Source organism: Cucurbita pepo, chromosome 18 (genome assembly GCF_057944985.1).
Source record: "Cucurbita pepo subsp. pepo isolate OVF chromosome 18, ASM5794498v1, whole genome shotgun sequence".
Classification (NCBI taxonomy): domain Eukaryota; kingdom Viridiplantae; phylum Streptophyta; class Magnoliopsida; order Cucurbitales; family Cucurbitaceae; genus Cucurbita; species Cucurbita pepo.
In genome coordinates this window covers 9,908,804-9,927,165 of record NC_141815.1, presented here as the reverse complement: position 1 = coordinate 9,927,165, position 18,362 = coordinate 9,908,804, and the positions used below count along the sequence as shown (strand labels likewise).

The following is an 18,362-nucleotide window of genomic DNA, read 5'->3' as shown; positions in this document are numbered from 1 at the left end:
ATTTGAATATATTAAATGGATACTAAAATAATATTATATAAATTTTCAAATGGCAATTGAACGGCAAATGACCGCATAGCGCAGTGGATTAGCGCGTTTGACTTCGGATCAAAAGGTCGTGGGTTCGACTCCCACTGTGGTCGCTGGTTGCTATTTTTGATATTATCCAATTTAAGTGTCGTTTTTTATTTTCTTCAAAATTTTAAAATACATTGTTATAAAGAACACCAAGTGACCGCATAGCGCAGTGGATTAGCGCGTTTGACTTCGGATCAAAAGGTCGTGGGTTCGACTCCCACTGTGGTCGTTTGTTCGTTTTTTTCCGTATTATTACAAAAATCATCCAACTTAAACTTGTAATCCTATGGCTTATTCTCTTTCCCTATCCAAATAATAAGAAATTTGGTTATTGTTTTATTTCCATCATATCAAAAGAATGAAACAAAAAGTTGTATAGTTCTTTTACACAATTTCTTTAACTACTGTATGCTCAATCAACTGGTTACTATTTTAATTACACGACTTCAATTTATTTGATTCTAACGTGAAATTCTTACATCCAAATATCGACAGAGACGAGGAATTGATGAATGTTCATCCCCGAAACAAGTTTTCAATTTCTCCATCTGATTCTTCAATCCACCATTCAAGAACAGAACGCAATCTTGTCGCAGTTTCAGATCAAGGACTAGAACCCCATAAAACCTCGGCGATTATGGTGGCCGCTTCAGCATCAGAAACGCAAGCTTTTCGAACTCTCCTCAAAATTTCAGGCTTAATGGCCCTCTTCTCCCTCTTCCTCAACCCCTCTCCAACCTCCAATTGCACTGCAAATTTTGCCACACAGCTTGCAAATGGATGGCCCTCCAAGAACCTCTTCTCTCTACTTTCTCTTCTTCCCTCCACTTCGCTGGCAGCTACCTCTCTACTCTCCTCCGCCGTGTGTTTCCCCAATCCGATCAAGTCGCCGCCCAATTCTGACCTCTGCAACTCCACAAGCCTGTCGATCAAGTCCTCTTCCAGCATAGTATCTACAGTCTCTTTGCGGCCGTAATAGCCTATTTCAATAATGCAATCCATGGCTAAAACCCTAATTTGCAGGTCTTGGCAATTCAATAAGCTTATTATTTTTGGTATGTCGCCGTTTGACTCGATTTCCTCCACAAGCGGAGACCTAATCAGCCTGATTAAGGAACAGAGGACTTTTAATGAGTGAGAGGAAGCCATTTGAACTAGCGCGTGAATTGTCGGTCCCATTAATACTTGACCGACGAATACGTCTTTGTTGAAACGGACCATAGCCCCAATCGCGTACGCGGAATGCTCCCGAATCGTTTTCGAGAAATTACAGTCGCAAACGATCGACTCGAGCAATGAAAACACCTTAGATTTGAGCATGAGATCCTGTAGCTCGCGGTTGAATCCTTGAGCGAGTCGATTCTCGAACTGAACCAGTAGCTTAATCAATTCGTTCTCGTCGTCTGAAGGCTCTTTAAGACCTCGAACCAGACTCTCCAAGCTCTCGCGGTCAATCCAAGCTTGAATCTCCGCCTCGATTGAACCGGCGACTTGAGATACCGAATTCGTCGCGAAACGGCGGGTTAAGAACGACCTAAGGCCGTAACCTCTGCACTTCTGAAGCGTCTCCACCAAGGCTTTTAGGTTTCCAAGGTGCTGAGCAAGAGTCAAGAGATTCGGATCACTGGAAAGAATTTTATCGGATTCAACCTCGAGCTCAAGCAGAGCTTTAATGGCAGGAGAATTGAACTTCCCGGAGCGAGGACTTGGATGTGCTTGCAACTCATGAGAAGCTTGTTTGAGCGCTTCAAGAACTCTAAGAACTCGCGGACTATCGTCCTTCTTCGGAGAATCATCCATGGCACTGCTCCTTCAAGAACGCGAATGAATCGATTCACAGCGAACGAAAAACAGAGCGAGTTCCAATTCTGGGCGCGGATTCTTCGAGAGAGAACGATCTCGCGCTCCCGCTCCTCTGCATACAAACAAAACAAACAAACTACAATTAGAAAGCCAAGTAGTTGGACTTCCCTTTTTTCTTTTCGCTCCTAATATATATATTTTAAAATTTATTCAAATAAAATAAAACATATTAGCGCAGCCTTGCAAATAATCATTTTAAAGTAATACTTTAATTAATTAAGAATGTGGTCAATATCAAATAAATAAAAGGCGTAATCAATATTCTCTAATTTGAATTATATAATAATAATAATAATAATAAATAATCTAATTTGATTTTTTTAATAAAATGAAATCTATTTGCATATAATAACTTTCAATTTTATATATTAAATTATAGTTTTAACAGACGTCAAATAAAAATTTAAATATTTTTTTATCAGTAATTGATATACATATTTTTTTGAAGTTGGATGCTCGAGTTTAGAGATGTTCGCGGGTGAAGAGAGGAGATGTTCATAATAATTTTTTAATATATATATATATATATCGTTAAAAAAATTAATGAATAATTTCAATTCTCTTATATAACTCTAATTTAAAAAAGGTAAAATATCTTTGATAAATCAACAAATATATTATAAAATGAGTGTTTAACTTAATTTATAAAAATTCAAAATTCAACAATTTAAAAATATATATATTTATTTATCGACTAATTAAATATATATATTAAAACTCAAAACTAAAAATATAATACTTGAAGAATATATTAGTTATAGAATCTATTTTATATATTATATCTTAATATTCTCTTGTTTGGGATTTGATTTGTAGTATATTTTATTTTATCTTTAATATTTAATTAGTTTATATTTTCGTTATTCGTAGGTATTAATTGGTAGTTTATATCTTAAATGTTATAAATATCAATGAGAATACATCCCTTCGATTCTAATTCTATTTCTCATTCTTAACATATATGTTTGTATTATATATATACATATATATTTATATATAAAAGTGAAGTGAGTAGGACGAGGTAGATATGGGGCGAGATCGAGATCAAGGACGGGGAATGGAGATTCTCTACCTTGCTCAGAGCAAATTCCTACATGTTAAATTGACATCGCCTCTTTTGTCTTAAAAATGCTGGTTTTAAGAATGAGTGATTGCCCTTCTCCGACTCTTACTGCCCAACCGGATAGCGGACAGCTAATGCGTTCCACTTATTGAACAGGGTTCTATGGTCGGTCCGTGGGGTGATCTCATAGTCTTTGCTCGAATTCTTATATTATTAATAAAAGAAAATTACCTTTAGCACGATGCCTATTTAAAAAAATAATAATAATAATAAAAAAACCACAGGCTATATGGAAAATGGTGAACAATTATTTTGTTTTAAATATTTTAGTACGCAGATTCGTTGCAATTGCAATGTAAGTTCGTTTGTTCTATCAATGACAATGACAAGATTGGTGAGAGTATGGCTACTCCATAACGTGCCCGCCACGTGGCTTTAAAGTCAACATATCATTTTTTGTATAGCATACTAATTTGACCTAAATTAACTTCGATAAAAAAAAAAAAAACAAATTAATATTATAAATTAGGTAATGTGTGAATACCTCAATCAGTAACATATTAATTAACAATTATGCCTACGGAAAAATATTTAATCTCTGATTTTTCTTTTAACCTAGATACCAAATTTGAATAATATATATATATATATATATATATATATATATATATATATATATATATATATATATATATATATATAAAATAATTTACTAATAAAATTTTCAGTTTAATAAAGGAAAATTTAGTCATATTAATAATTTGTTGTACGGCTCCCGATGGTGACGTGGACTGGTTCTGTTTTTTAATGCACAAAAATTGGTGACGTGACGCATGGGCTGACATCAGCATATAAGGCTTGGACAAAATGATCATAATACACGTGGATTAAATCTGGTGGTTTTCTGACCAGGCTTTGTTGGTGGACCCATTTCTGCATGGGCTGGATAACTTGATTGAGCACGATACTCTCCACAATTGGACCATAGGTTAATTGTAATATTAATTCAACATCTATAACATTTTAATATTTTCCTATATTTTTGTGATAGCGGAGGTGGGACTTTCATCATCAAACATCTTCCCTTAATCTAGGCTCGACTCCTTTAGAGTCTTAATTATTTCTTACTGCCTTTGAGGAGACTCTACTCCTTTTCTTTTGGAGTCCTTGTTCGACATGACTCTGATATCATATTAGATGAACACGACTCTCCACAATGGTATGATATTGTTCACTTTGAGCATAAGCTCTAATGACTTTACTTTGAGATTCGCCAAAAGACCTCGTACCAATAAATAGAGTATTATTTATTTATAAACTCAGGATCATTCAGCTAGGTGGGACTTTCATCATCCAATAGTTGATACGTATTATATACAAATTTATAAGAAATCGCCTAATATAAATTTTAAACAATTTTTATTAAAATCTATAAATAAGATATTACAAGATATTTAGTAGAATATTATTATATTTTGTAGAATTTATTAAGATGAAAATCTTAAAAGCGTATATAATGTTTTTCTCACAAGTAATAGTTATCTTCGCTCGATTTTTTTAATAAATTCAAAAAACATGTAAATATAATTATTATTCACAAAAATAAAAACTATAATGTAATAATTTTATAAATAAGTAGAAAAAATAGAGGTGTTGGATAATAAAATCCTACATCGATTAATTTAGGGAATGATCATGCATTTATAATGAAAGGACAAGCTCAAAACAAAACCACCAATCTTCTTACGTCTAGTAAATCAAAATTTACTGAGGTTTTAGATTAATTCACCTATTAAAATTTAGTTTAAAATAATATTTTTCCTGATCCGATTTATTTACCAGGTAAGCTGACAGAATATTCCCGCCAAGGGGAAGGGGATAAGACGCTGTTCTAACATACGCCACATCAATCGTTGTTTCGCTGCTAATTTACGCCTAAGCGCTTTTCTAGTATTATAGTTTCACCTTCAACCCAACGATCCAGCCATTGGAGGATCTTATCTCTTCTTGTTGCGATCTAATCCAGCGACTTCACTGCACCTTCTTCCACTCTCTTCCTTGTAAATGTTCTCAGGTTATTTCCTCTCTCTCGCACACAACTGATCACGCTCGTCGTTCGAACGAAAATGATTCAGATTCTTGTTATCTGTACTGCATTGTCTTTGCGTACAATCTGATTTAAATTTTCTTTGTGATTGATTTCATTTGTTAACTACTGCTGGATTTCCTGCAAAGTGAAAATATGTTGTGAGTTTTTTGTCCATTTTGGATTTTTGGATGTGAATGAAGAGTATGCTGCGGATGCTGCCATTTCGATGGGGAAATGTTACAGGTGGAAGCGAAATGGAGCTAGGTTTGACTTGTGGTATTATGAGGATTTGGCATTCGTTATATGAATTTCGTGATTATATGAATTTGTGCATTGCTTTGCGTGGTTGAGAATTTGGACTTTACTCGTCTATCTGTCGATGATTGCCTGGTTCTATTTTTTCCTTCTTGTTGACTGAGTTTGATTGTAAAACTCGTTTCCTATCTATGTTTAATGTAAAATTTGGATGTAGGCTTGATTTTAAAAGTTTCTGCTTTCCTTGTCATCAATCACTCTCATTGGGATCTCCCTTCTGTTTTTTTTCTACGTTCTCTTTCAATCATATTTTAACTGGTGAAGTTCTAATCCATTACGAAAATTTTATTTTTTGTCTTGATGCAGTTGATTGACTCACTAATCATGCTGGGAAATTCCAAGATGCAGTGCTTGTTTCTTCAACTTGTGTTTGCTTTGTGCATAGTTATTAGCTTTCTGAGCTTTGGGAATGCAGGGATCACCAGTACATTTATTCGATCAGAGTGGCCATCCACTGATATGCCTCTTGATAATGAAGTATTTGCTATTCCTAAAGGTTACAATGCCCCCCAACAGGTAAGTTTTTTATATTTTCTGTACTAAATTTTATTTTGTGTAATATAATGGTGGCCATTGACTTACTTAGTCCTTCCTTTTTCTAAAGTGTCTATGGCCGAATATGTTACCAGCATAACTAGAAATCAAGAATATTTGCATTCTCTCTCCTTTTACCCCCATTGCTTTAATACTTCTTTTCTGTGCAGCATGTTATTATAATCCTTTGCCATATTTCTGGGTGGCCCTTTCCGACGTTGATTATTTGGCTTTATGAGGTTTCTAGGGAAAATAAAAGGAGTTACAACTTTATTTAAACTTGTTATCATAATTTTGTTTTTCCCTGAAGTGAGGATTGGATGGTAAGGAATAGACTTGAGTTTGATTTGGAGCTACTCTGGTTTAGTAACTGCACACTTTATGGAGATATATTTACTTTTCCAGAATTGGAGTTGTGACTTTGTGTTGCCTAATGTGTTTCTACTATCCGGACAAATGTAACACGTTATCCTTCTTATTTTCTGTGTATTGTTTCTCGTGGAAGTGTTTTTTTTTTTTTTTTTTTTTTTTTTTAAAGAATAACAAGGATATTCATTCCCATCACTTCCTTGTAGGTGCATATCACCCAGGGTGACTATGAAGGCAAGGCCGTTATTATCTCATGGGTAACTCCTGATGAGCCAGAACCCAATAGTGTACAATATGGTACGTCGGATAAAAGCTATGAGTTCACTGCAGAGGGAACGGTGACAAACTACACCTTTTATAAATACAAGTCTGGTTACATTCATCACTGTCTTGTTGGTGACCTCAAGGTAACTGAATGTAGTTTTGTGATCGACTGAAATATGAATCTTACTTACAGTTTCAAACTGGTAACTGCATATGGGAGTTCAAAGATTAATTATCACATATACAAACTTAATTTGTGTATCTTGACTGTCATTAGGCTCTCCCTCTCACTGATGCAAATGGTTTTTCGTCTAAAATTTGACACAAACTCATGAATTTTTTTGACGTGGTCTCTTGGCTGATTTGACATGCCATATATATATGTGTTTGCTTCCTACATTATTGCAAATCTCTTCCTGTCTTGACTCGACGCCCACACTGTCCCTCTGAAAATATGTTTCACTGATGAGTTTAATGGTGCCCCGTTCATCCAGTACGATACCAAGTATTATTACAAGATTGGGAGTGGTGATTCTGCTCGAGAATTCTGGTTCCAGACACCCCCAAAGGTTGATCCAGATGCTTCTTACAAATTTGGAATAATTGGTGAGCCTCTCTCTTCTATGTTAGTGTACTGATGTTGAAGTATGTGTCGAGCTTTTCTTCATAACTTAATTTTTATATCATGCAGTGTTAATTGTTGAACCATCTGTATTTCTTCAACATTTTGAATAAAATAAAAAAGGAAACAGTTCACAACTTGATTTTTTTTCCCCGCATTTTCAATCCAGCAGCATGTAAGATGAATTGTAAAATTTGTAGCTTCTACATTTTTTCCTTTTCTCTTCCAACTATACATATATGATTTTCTTGGATTGGGGTCTTGTCCGCCTCAAATTAGAAAGGTGATATTTGAGTTTTTTCTTATTTAAAGCTGCGTTAAATTTTAGTTTTGTGTTTTTCCTTGACTTTTAGTTTTAATTTTCAGCGTTAATGTTTTATGTGTTTCGTTAAAGTAAGATATAAATTTTCATTTTCTTTTGGTTGTATTTCTTTTTTAATGTTTTTTTAACTTTTAATGTTGTTTTAAGTTGTAAGTTTGAATTTTTTTTTAAATGACCGGGTTCATTCTTGTAAGTGGTACTTACATAAGGGTCAACTTCCATGTAAAGTTTACATCACCGTTTTTTGTTTTGTTTCTATTAGAAGTTATTTATTTATCTATTGGAGTCCACTCTTTCATTTGTTCCATTTCTTATCTTTGTTCAACAAACATTGAAATTTTTATTGTTGTTTCTACAATACTTTTATCTTTCATTGTTCCTCAACAGAAGGGTCAAGTACTTTAATGTTCTTACATGATACCATATGAAAACGAATATTAGTTATTTAATTGTAGAATTTCATTCATCATGTTTGCTAGAAACTATTACTAAATGATAAATGAACTTTTCAACATTCGAGTTGAAGAAACTATGCTAATAACAATATCTGTAATAAAAATTCATTAATATATTAACTTTTTGTTTTTCGAAATTTATTGATTATTGTTAGCATTTTTTTTTTTTTTTTGATAGGCGCTTATCCTTAGCAAATTATTTTCATGGTTTTATGTGATATAAGTTATTGATATATCATAAATCATAAACAAAAAATTACCTTTAAATTGGGTTGATCATGGTATTAATTAATGTCAAGAGTGGCTTAGAAAATCAGTACTTTCTCCTCTCAAGTCACTTTCATATATTATATGGTACGTGCCTGGCCCCCATCCCCCTCTGCAGTCTCCACAAAGAAAAAGAAATCTTTTGTTAAACTAACCGAGTGCGCTGGTTCTCTTTTCCTCGTATGTTTCATATCTAGTTCAATCTACTTTTGCATCTAGTGGACTTAAAGTTCATTTATTCTGTCCGCATGCTTCAGTACTAAATAGCAATTTTATGCTCTAGGTGATCTGGGCCAGACGTTCAATTCTCTTTCTACTCTTCAGCATTATATGAAGAGTGGAGGGCAGACAGTATTGTTTGTTGGAGATCTCTCTTATGCTGATAGGTATCAATTTAATGATGTTGGTCTAAGATGGGATACATGGGGTCGATTTGCGGAGCAAAGTGTAGCATATCAACCTTGGATTTGGTCTGCTGGAAATCATGAAATAGAGTACATGCCTTACATGGTAAAAAGTTTGGAACTTTTTCCTTTTTTACTTCTTCTACATGTATAAGATTCAATCATTGAATAATATAATTTCAATTCGAACTCAGTAGTTATATAATTTATCCATACTTTCCTTGTTTGATATGTTTGCACATTTTCTTCGCATTTAAATGTTTTGAACGAGATAATTCTTCTATGTGGACATGTAAATATTGTATTTATGTTCTGTGTAAATAAATTCTCTTCTGAATTTAAATACTGAATCTGCCTCTGAGTTACTGGCCTGGAAAATGGAAAAAAAATGTTCTGTCCTGCTAAAACAGAACATATATTATTATTATAATTTCCTAAATGTTTGTTATATAAATTTCCTAAATGCTCCAAGTTCACTCAGCTTTACCTTGGAATTTATTAGCTTCATTAAGTATGAGTCAATTAATTGTAATTTTCTCGTGCTTTTTTCTTTGATAGGATTCCTTACCTATTTATTTTTAATTTTTAGGATGAAGTTGAGCCTTTCAAATCCTATATTCAACGATATCCGACACCTTATTTAGCATCCAACAGCAGCAGTCCTCTTTGGTATGCAATCAGACGGGCATCTGCTCATATTATAGTGTTATCTGCCTACTCTCCATTTGGTAAATACTAAATATGCATATTCTTGCTTTGCACGACTAGTTAAGCTCTTTAGTAGTTTCTGCTTTTCATGTAGGAAGTTCTCATTCCTTTCATTGCCTTTTTATGTATACATCAACATTAGGTTTGCATGTTAATTACTAATTGCTATCCGCGTGGGAGATCGAGAGAATTTTTAATGAACTTTTCCTTTCCTTTCTTTCCTTCTTTTTCTTTTTGGTTGTGGGGGTGTTTGGGTCCCCATCATTGTACGTTAGAACATCACAGGGCGTCAAATTTTTGGAAGAACTTTTGTGGAACTCTTCCTTTTGTGTGTCTATTGCATGCTGATGGTATTGCAACTTCAATTGGTGCTAGAAAGTTGTTCACTGCATTGACCGAATTTTGATTGTTGACATGACCATCAGTATATGTCAAATGTCAAGTACATGTGATTTAGTTATTGAGCTGTCAAGTTTAAGAATTTCCCAAGCAATAAGAATGTTGGCGCCAAAATTTGCAGTTCTTCCCTAGCATTTTGAAAGGTCAATGTCTCCAAAAAGATTATCAATTCAAACATTGCAACGTGAGAATTAACCCCATTTTCCTCCATGTAACTGCAGTATGCGTAGCGTAGTTCAGTCTAGCCGTAAAGTAAACCAAAAGAAATTTAACATTTTAGTTTCAAGCTTAATTTGAACGCATAAACAGGCACTTAGATAAATGAGCTCATGTCCATTATCCCATCATATCTTATGTTTTTCTTTAGTCAATTTTCAAGGCTGCCGACTTTCAAATTTTTGCCCTCTTAGAAACTCTATAATTATTTATTTTAGTGAAGTACACACCTCAATGGCACTGGCTTCGTGAAGAGTTGGAAAGGGTTGACCGGGAGAAGACGCCATGGTTGATTGTTCTTATGCATGTTCCATGCTACAATAGTAATGAAGCACATTTCCAGGAGGGTGAAAGCATCCAGTCAGTATTTGAAAGTTGGTTCGTGACGTACAGAGTTGATGTTGTCTTTGCTGGCCATGTCCATGCTTATGAACGATCGGTATGTTGCTGTTTCCCTTTTGTGCCGTATGATGATATGCATAGATTGGGATATTTTCTTTCTGGTGTGCAACTTTGTTAAATAAATGCTCATGTTTACCTTGTTGCTTTGTTATAATGTCATTCAAATTTCTCGTTTATATCTCATATCTTGATGCTATTGGAAATTGACATTCACAAAATGGTATAGTTGATAAACAAGCAGACTTCATTAGGCAGGCAAGGTTTTACTCCCATACTTTTGATCAAACATATTATAATAGATTATCCAATAGTTGCCAGAATCTGGAAAGTAAAATTTTAAGTAAGATTGCATGCTGTGTCATAATCTGCATGTACAGCATAATCTGCATGTACAGCATAATCTGCTGTATCATTATACTTAGACAATATAATCAACTAACCTCAATCATTAGCCAGTATAGGATGAAATTTTTGAAAGCACAGATTCTGGTTTATTTTGTCGGACTTGTGATGTTCAAATCAAGTATTTAAGAGGTCATCATATAGTGCTTCCTTCTCTGTCAGATAGATAGGGTGGTCTGCATATATATATTCCTCCTCATCTTCATTCTCGTATACTTAAATAAATGCGTACACTGTGAAGTTCATGTCACAAACACACCGTTTTCTCCTATTACAATTGTTGCCTTATTTGGATCCAAACTTCAATTTTCCTCTTTTCCTTCTTAATTTTAGTATCGAATCTCAAGTATAAACTACAATGCAAGTGGTTACCATGACACCGTACCAGACAAATCAGCTCCTATATACATTACAGTTGGAGATGGCGGTAACCAGGAGGGTCTTGCTGGAAGGTAAATTGGAGCGTTCACTAAATTTGCTCGTTGATATCAGTTTAGATTTAAGATTCATTCTGTTTAACGTGTGTTATGGTCTGTCCATCTGTATCAGGTTTAGAGATCCACAACCAGAATACTCAGCATTTAGAGAAGCCAGCTATGGGCATTCAACTTTGGAAATCAGAAATAGAACTCATGCATTGTACCATTGGAACCGAAATGATGATGGGAAAAAAGTGGCAACAGATGCATTCGTACTACGCAATCAATACTGGTTAGTGTACTTTTGTGTTATGATGATTCCTTTGTTCTTTTTTTCTTCCTTTTTAAATGAAAATTCAAGCAAAGAGACGGATTAGAGGAGGAAATCTCAACTCAAAATGAGTAAAAAACAAAAACCCTTATAAGAAGGGCTTCAATCAATTAGAATTACAACTTAATGCTAGAAGCATGCTATTAAAGCAAGCTTATATTCCATATTAAACGAAACAAATCAACAATAAACATTGATACAGTCCGTGTGTGTAATTATTTGCCATTGATCATTACCACATGTTCGTGTCTGCAGGGCTCATAACCATCGAAGGAGAAAACTAAAGAAACATATTCAGATGGTGATTCGTGAGAACATGACCGCTTGAGACATTAATATGCCTCTGTCTTACAGTCATGGTTAGCTCTGGTTTTTCAAATGGATTCATTCGCATGGGAATGTTGTTTGGATGGATCTCAAACAGTTTATTAATGCCTCATGTTGTTTGGATGGATCTCAAACAGTTTATTAATGGCTCAAGTCTGTACTTTTATATGTTATTTCTAGCAGGCCAGCTTTTGAATTGAACAGTCGACGCCATGTGGCTGTTAATAATACTTACAAGGCAAGTTACCAATATTTTGCGTTCGATTCTGTGTGATACTAATAACTCGAAACTCAATCGGTTAGCATAAGTACATAATTTTTCCTTCAAATTAATATATTATAATAACCAAAGTTTTAATTATATTTCTAGATATTGAAAAGTTTCATTTATCCCCTAAATTTTGAAGAAGTTAAAAAATAGACGAAAATTAAAATGTCAATTTCAATTACATTCGAAAAGTTCTGAACTCCCTTTGGCAATGAAAGCAAGACCTCGAACTTCTACCATCAAATTGGAAAGAGAAAAAAAAAAACTTTCTTTAACACAATAATGGTACAAGGGTCGTTGACCGACTTCAATTCTAGGCAAGGATTTGAAGTTAAAACAAGGTAACTGAGGGAAAGAGAAAACGAAGGAAAGAAGAGAAAGCTCTAAAATTAATGAAATTCACACTATTTGTACTTGATCAGCTCTGGATTTTTAAGGCAATCTTGCCTTTTCCTTCTTCTGTGATATATATTCTGCTCTTATTGCCCACAACTGCTCCCCAACTAACTTCATATCTGGACGGTCCGCTCGAACCGGTGCTGCACATTGGATCGCCAACTCGAACATTTTCAGGACAATATCTGCCTCCAAAGTTTCCTCCATTAAAGGATCTAACGTTTCCAGAATTTTGTCTTCACTATACTTGTTGAAAGCCTGCAAAATACCCAACAAGCAACTTCAGAGATTCAAGTAATGGCAAGATGATTCATAAAAAACAAGTTTATATGCTATCTGCTAAATTTATCCAACTTCTTAAGCCAAATGGTGATCAGATATGAAATTTGCATCCTAAAACGTAATGAACACTCAACTTGTCCATCTAATCCAGACAGAAGCATCCAAGATAATGATTAGAATGTTTAAACTCACCCATTTGATTGTGACCCGCTCCTCTGGAGGCTTCTTCACTTCCAATGGACGGCGTCCAGTTAGAATCTCTACTAGTAAAATCCCAAATGAGTAGACATCACTCTTAGGGGTAAGTTGATAGGTCTTCATATAGTCCGGATCAAGGTAACCGACTGTTCCTTTCACCTGAGTTGAAATGTGCGTTTGTTCACTACCCAATGTGCCAAGTCTTGCAAATCCAAAATCCGCCACCTTTGCTCTCATGGTTTCGGTAAGAAGGATGTTGGAAGATTTCACATCTCTATGAATAATTTGCTTCTCTATTGTAACCAAGAAATAAAGATTAACTGGCTGGAAAGCAGAAAAGATCCAATACCATCATCCCAAACAATACTTCAAGAAATCGGAGCAGGGAAATTTGGTTCCATGTAAATTCAATTAATTGCTTTAATAATTATAAATCAACCCTTTGGAACAGATTCTAGTGAGTTGCATCAGATTTCATAATTGTTCAGTCATATTTAATAATTTACTAATTCAAACAAAACAAAGGAAAAAAAAAAAAAAAAAAAAAAAAAAAAAGACGTTAAAGGCTGTTTAGAAACTGCTTTTCAGAAGCAATTCTACATTCTTTTAGATAAAAATTCATTAAACACAAAGTTGAATGACAGTCTTTAGAAGTTATTTTCTATGTTGTTCTTGCCAAAGAACCACCATTAGTTCACCTAGTGGTAAATAAGAAATAAGAAATAAGAAAAGACTGGGAGAAAATGAGTTTGAGCCATGATGATCATCTACCTAAGATTTAATGTCCAAAGTGTCTCGTCAATTAAATATAATAAGATCAAATAGTTGTCTCATGAAATAGCCGAGATGCATGCAAATTATAGCTGGAATACTCAAGAATGTAAAGAAAATGGTTCTTTCCAAAGAATTTTCAAAAGTAATTGGAGGTCAACAAAATTTAACCTAGATAATCATCTCTCAAAATCAATTTTAAAAAATAAATATTATTTTGGATATAGTGTCGCAAATAAGCCCCAAATGTCAAGTTTAATAAAGTTTAAAAAAATCTAATTACACACACAATCAAATTGATATGTTGCGTTAGAAAATTTTGTCCAGTTTCAATTGGCCCTCCCTGATATAAAAAAAAAAAAAAAAAAAAGACTGACATTTCCAGAATAAGCTGACCAACAAAAGAGTTTCTAACCTGCATATAGATGGAGATAAGTTAGTCCATGAGCAATGTCAATGGCAATTTCAAGTCTCTGATTAAAATCCAATACTTTCCCATGCACACCTACAAGGAGAAAAGCGCAGTCAATGAGCCTTGATGGAGCCATCAGCATTAAACAACAGTTTAATTTTTAGTCGTCCATAGGGTAGAAACATTACCATCCAAATGTTCTCTAAGAGTACCGTTTCCTACATATTCCGTAATGATGATGCGCTCATTTCCATGGTCAACATAACCTAGCAGCTTAACCAGACTCCGATGATCAATTTTGGACAGTAATTCTACTTCACTGCCAAAGTCAGTTCGTGAGTTCTCGAAGAGTTCCTGCAAAATAATTGTGTTACAGATACAATATTAATCCCCAATGAAATATTATAGAGGTAATAATCTTTAAAATTATACAAGCCCTAATATATTATACGTCAAAAGGTCTAATTATCCTCAAAATAATTCCTGCAAAACTAAATTGTTGTTATTTGTTCAACACTTTAAAGGTTAAAAAGAGAAAAAAAAAATTATACCCCTAAACTGATTTCCCTGAGATCCCTTTCTCGCCAGCAACAAGAACTTAGGTCAAACTGATGTTGTTTTATGATTTCAAGTTTCTGGAGGATAATTTATTAACTAAGCTTCCTTGGAAGAAGGGTCTTCCTTTTTGCTCTTGATATGAACTTGGAAAGGATAGGATTAACAACTCTATAGCATTGCATAGGCTCCACGATCAAACGATTTAACCCTTAATCAATAGAAGACATAGAGGATCTAATGATCCACCTTTTTTTTTTCTTTTTAGAATCTATTAACACTAACATTATAGAATATACTGTGTTTCTATTGATCTATTATTTTATTAGCATCAAGAATCCCAAATTCCTCTTGATTCCAGTCCAACTACAACTTGCAACCCAACTTGGAAAAGATAAAGAACCAAAAACCGTTATTATTGTTAGGTTGCCATAGTCCCGGTTGAGGATTATTATTGGGAGTGAGTCCCACATTGGCTAATTTAGTGGAAGATCATGAGTTTATAAGTGAGGAATACTATCTCCATTGGAATGAGGCCTTTTGGGGAAGCCCAAAGCAATAAGCTAAGAGTGGACAATATCATACCATAGGAGGGTGCATCCCCCATATGCCTTAGAGTACTCACATGTCACCCTAAATTATACCATGCTTGGCTGGCTACTTATGCCTATTAACCACTTAACTGGATGCTATAGGAAATATATAATATCGTCCTCGTAGTGATGTTGTTTTGAAAGCTAAGATTAACAGATTAGATGTGCAACATGTGCCCCACTTACTGCTGCTGTATGAGACATTGGGTTCATCCATGAACACTAACATACATAGAATTTGAGATTTTACAACATACTATCATTACCATTAGATATAAGCAGAGTACAAAAAAAAAACATCATAAAAAGTTGGTACTTGCCTTTTTTGCACGTTTTATGGCAACTATGTGCCCGTCTTCTAGCCGAGCTTTGTAGACAGTTCCAAAACCTCCTTCACCTATGCGTAGAGCTGGTGAGAAATCCTGAGTTGCTTTAGCTACTTGGCTCATGTTAAGACGAACAGATCCAAGCCGTTTAAATTTTGGAGATGGAGAATATCTAGGACTAGGTGGTACCCGAAGTGGACTAGCTAGAATCTTCTCAGGAGCAGAGTTCATTACTTCGATGGTGGAGGCTAAATGAACTGCAAGAAAGGACTAATAACTCAACCCTTCAAGGATTGAAGAATGAATAAAATGTCACAAATGAAGAATTAAACGACAACCCTGTAATGGCCATTCTTAGTGGAAAACAAAATTTCTTAATGGAGTTGCCACTCTCAAATTAACCTTTCAATGGCTTTGATGGGACATGGGTGATGCAGAATCCATAAGTAACAATACCCCTCATTATCACGAAATGCAAAAGAATTCAGGAGAACCAATAACTCACCTGATTGTTGTTCTTTATCTAAAGCTCTTTGAACAGTGCGTCTCCTCTTTTGATAGAAACAAGGACAGAGGACACCACAACATAAAACGAAGGTTCCAGTTACTACAATTCCAATGTTTTGGGGGGTTGCAAAAGACTTCGGATCCTCTTTTGCCTTCCGATGACGATACTGACCATCTTTAACGTTGGCGTCTTCCTCCTTCCGTTCTTTTAACAATTTTCTTGATGCTTTGACTCTCATACCAGCTGCAAACAAGTAACACTCCTATTACATAAATACCATGTAAAATCAGCTAGAACACATCTGAAGTTGACAAATAAGAATTATGAAATTTGTTAGATTATATAAGTAAGCAATACTATCTTCATTGGTACGAGGCCTTTTAGGGAAACCAAAAGCAAAGCCGTGAGAGCTTATTCTCAAAGTGGACAACATCGTATCATTGTGGAGAGCCGTGATTCCTAACAAAAGTGACTAAGTTTCAAAATGAAAAACAAAATATAGAGTACTTACAGAATGAACTATCCCAACGGCAACCATCACTTCCCCAAGAATCTTCAAATATGCATGGATATCCACGCAAAAGCTGCAGCAGCTTACAGAACATACTTTTATCCATAGGAATCCCATTCATGAAATAACGTTCACAACTATCCGAAACTGAATAGGGAGTCTGATTAGCACTTGAAACCCCAGATTCCATCGTAAACTCAGAAGCAAATACTAATGGCGATTGCACCAACATCACGGCCGTAATAGAAGCTACTATACATGATACAACAAGAAGAAAAGCCATCTTTGAAAACTAAACACTGGAAAGCGATGAGACGTTTTAATCAAATTATTCCATCCCGATCGTCAAACTGAGCCGAAAGTGAAAAATATCTAGAAACCGCTGCCAGTTTATGTCAAAAATTCAACTAGCGAGTCCAGTCATCCACCAGCACGCTAGGTGCAGAGCCAACTTCTATGATGTCCAGTTCATCAAACGACCGAAAAGAAGCAACAGAATCGTAAGGCAAACACAAGGTCAAAAAATCAAACGATACAGCAACTATAACTTAAAACAGCATCCAATGAGAAGATTACACGACTGTACCATGCTCTCAGAGGGGGAAGATTACACAACTATAACTCAAAACAGCATTTATTTCTCTTACTGCCAGCAAAATTCCATCAAATTTCAGCCAATTCCTTCAACGAACAGTTCATCTTCATCAGAGGGGGAAAAAAAATCCGATATCGCAAATAGCAACAATTTTCCAAAGTAATTCCCGAAATTACGCTAAATTTCAGCAGCAAAACTTACTCGAACTCGGAGACGATCTAAACTCGCTTCACAAATCGCCCAAATCAAGTTCCGATCAGAATAACAGCAGCAACAGATGCATCGCCGGCGAACGAATCAATAGAGTAGATAACAACGAATCCGAAGGCAGTAGCCGACGAAAACAACAAAGAATCATAGAGAGAGAGAGAAGGCGAGGTAAGAGAGAGAAATCCGCTTGGAAGGGATGAAGAAAGTTGAACTTGGTTGTGCAATGCGAAGTCAAAGTCAACATTTTGCAAGAGAATGGGGTTGGACAAAGTTGACTGCTCGTAAAACACCATTTCCACCACATTATTCTACAAGATTATTACCAAATTACTAATCAACGGCCCAGAATCCAAGTTGCCTTATGATGCTGTAACCGATCAGATGGTTGAGATTTTTTCTAAGGTTAATCACTAATTCTCCATATTTTCTTCTTTTACGCAATTTAATTTATTTTTAAATTTTATTTAAAATCACCCTTAAAAATATTAATGGTGAAATTAAGTTACTTTTTTTCATTTAAATATTATTTTAATCTCTACCTGTAAATTTAAAATATATATATTATTATTTTATTCCTCACTATATTAATATTTTATCTGACATCCACTTGTGAAATCATTTACAACACATGCTCAAAATATTTAATAAAATCAAAATAAATTAAAATTAAAATTAACATTTTTTTAATTCATAAACTAAGAAATAAATATTTTAAAAGTTGATGGACAAAATACATATTTTAAAAATTAAATTGAGACAATAATTTGAACCCCAGTCTGTATTGAGAATTATTGGGAGTGAGTCCCACCTTGGTTAATTTAGTGGAACATCATGGATTTATAAATGAGCAATACTATATCCATTGGTATAAGATATTTTGAGAAAGCC

At 34.6% G+C, this 18,362-nt stretch overlaps 3 protein-coding genes and 2 non-coding genes across 8 annotated transcripts; 3 read left to right on the top strand and 2 right to left on the bottom strand.

Annotated features, from left to right (window-relative positions):
- The first annotated feature begins 69 nt into the window (after window positions 1–69).
- On the top strand, window positions 70–143 carry TRNAR-UCG (transfer RNA arginine (anticodon UCG)). The gene has a single exon. It is a non-coding gene; the product is annotated as a tRNA-Arg (tRNA).
- Window positions 144–233: 90 nt separating this feature from the next.
- On the top strand, window positions 234–307 carry TRNAR-UCG (transfer RNA arginine (anticodon UCG)). The gene has a single exon. It is a non-coding gene; the product is annotated as a tRNA-Arg (tRNA).
- Window positions 308–391: 84 nt separating this feature from the next.
- LOC147787352 (uncharacterized) lies at window positions 392–2,015 on the bottom strand. Its single transcript, XM_087119791.1, has one exon. It carries the CDS (start codon window positions 1,876–1,878, stop codon window positions 682–684), a length of 1,197 nt encoding a protein of 398 aa, XP_086975917.1. The 5' UTR covers window positions 1,879–2,015; the 3' UTR covers window positions 392–681.
- A 2,902-nt stretch (window positions 2,016–4,917) lies between these two features.
- Window positions 4,918–12,101, top strand: LOC111779768 (bifunctional purple acid phosphatase 26). Its single transcript, XM_023659901.2, has 10 exons — window positions 4,918–5,078; window positions 5,715–5,924; window positions 6,518–6,718; window positions 7,070–7,181; window positions 8,525–8,751; window positions 9,235–9,373; window positions 10,187–10,407; window positions 11,106–11,224; window positions 11,322–11,483; window positions 11,778–12,101. The coding sequence occupies exons 2-10, from the start codon at window positions 5,733–5,735 to the stop codon at window positions 11,848–11,850; spliced, it is 1,446 nt and encodes a 481-aa protein (XP_023515669.1). The 5' UTR covers window positions 4,918–5,078; window positions 5,715–5,732; the 3' UTR covers window positions 11,851–12,101.
- Window positions 12,102–12,273: 172 nt separating this feature from the next.
- LOC111779767 (calmodulin-binding receptor-like cytoplasmic kinase 3) lies at window positions 12,274–17,693 on the bottom strand. 4 transcript variants are annotated; one of them, XM_023659900.2, is made up of 9 exons: window positions 17,466–17,693; window positions 17,256–17,350; window positions 16,670–17,123; window positions 16,156–16,401; window positions 15,645–15,907; window positions 14,365–14,530; window positions 14,180–14,269; window positions 12,988–13,286; window positions 12,274–12,771 (listed from the first exon to the last, which is right to left on the bottom strand). In XM_023659900.2, the coding sequence occupies exons 3-9, from the start codon at window positions 16,950–16,952 to the stop codon at window positions 12,550–12,552; spliced, it is 1,569 nt and encodes a 522-aa protein (XP_023515668.1). In that variant the 5' UTR covers window positions 16,953–17,123; window positions 17,256–17,350; window positions 17,466–17,693; the 3' UTR covers window positions 12,274–12,549. The 4 variants fall into 4 exon arrangements, with proteins under 4 accessions (XP_023515668.1, XP_086975916.1, XP_023515666.1 ...); XM_087119790.1 differs by having other exon boundaries at window positions 17,256–17,693; XM_023659898.2 differs by having other exon boundaries at window positions 16,670–17,350.
- Window positions 17,694–18,362: the final 669 nt, after the last annotated feature.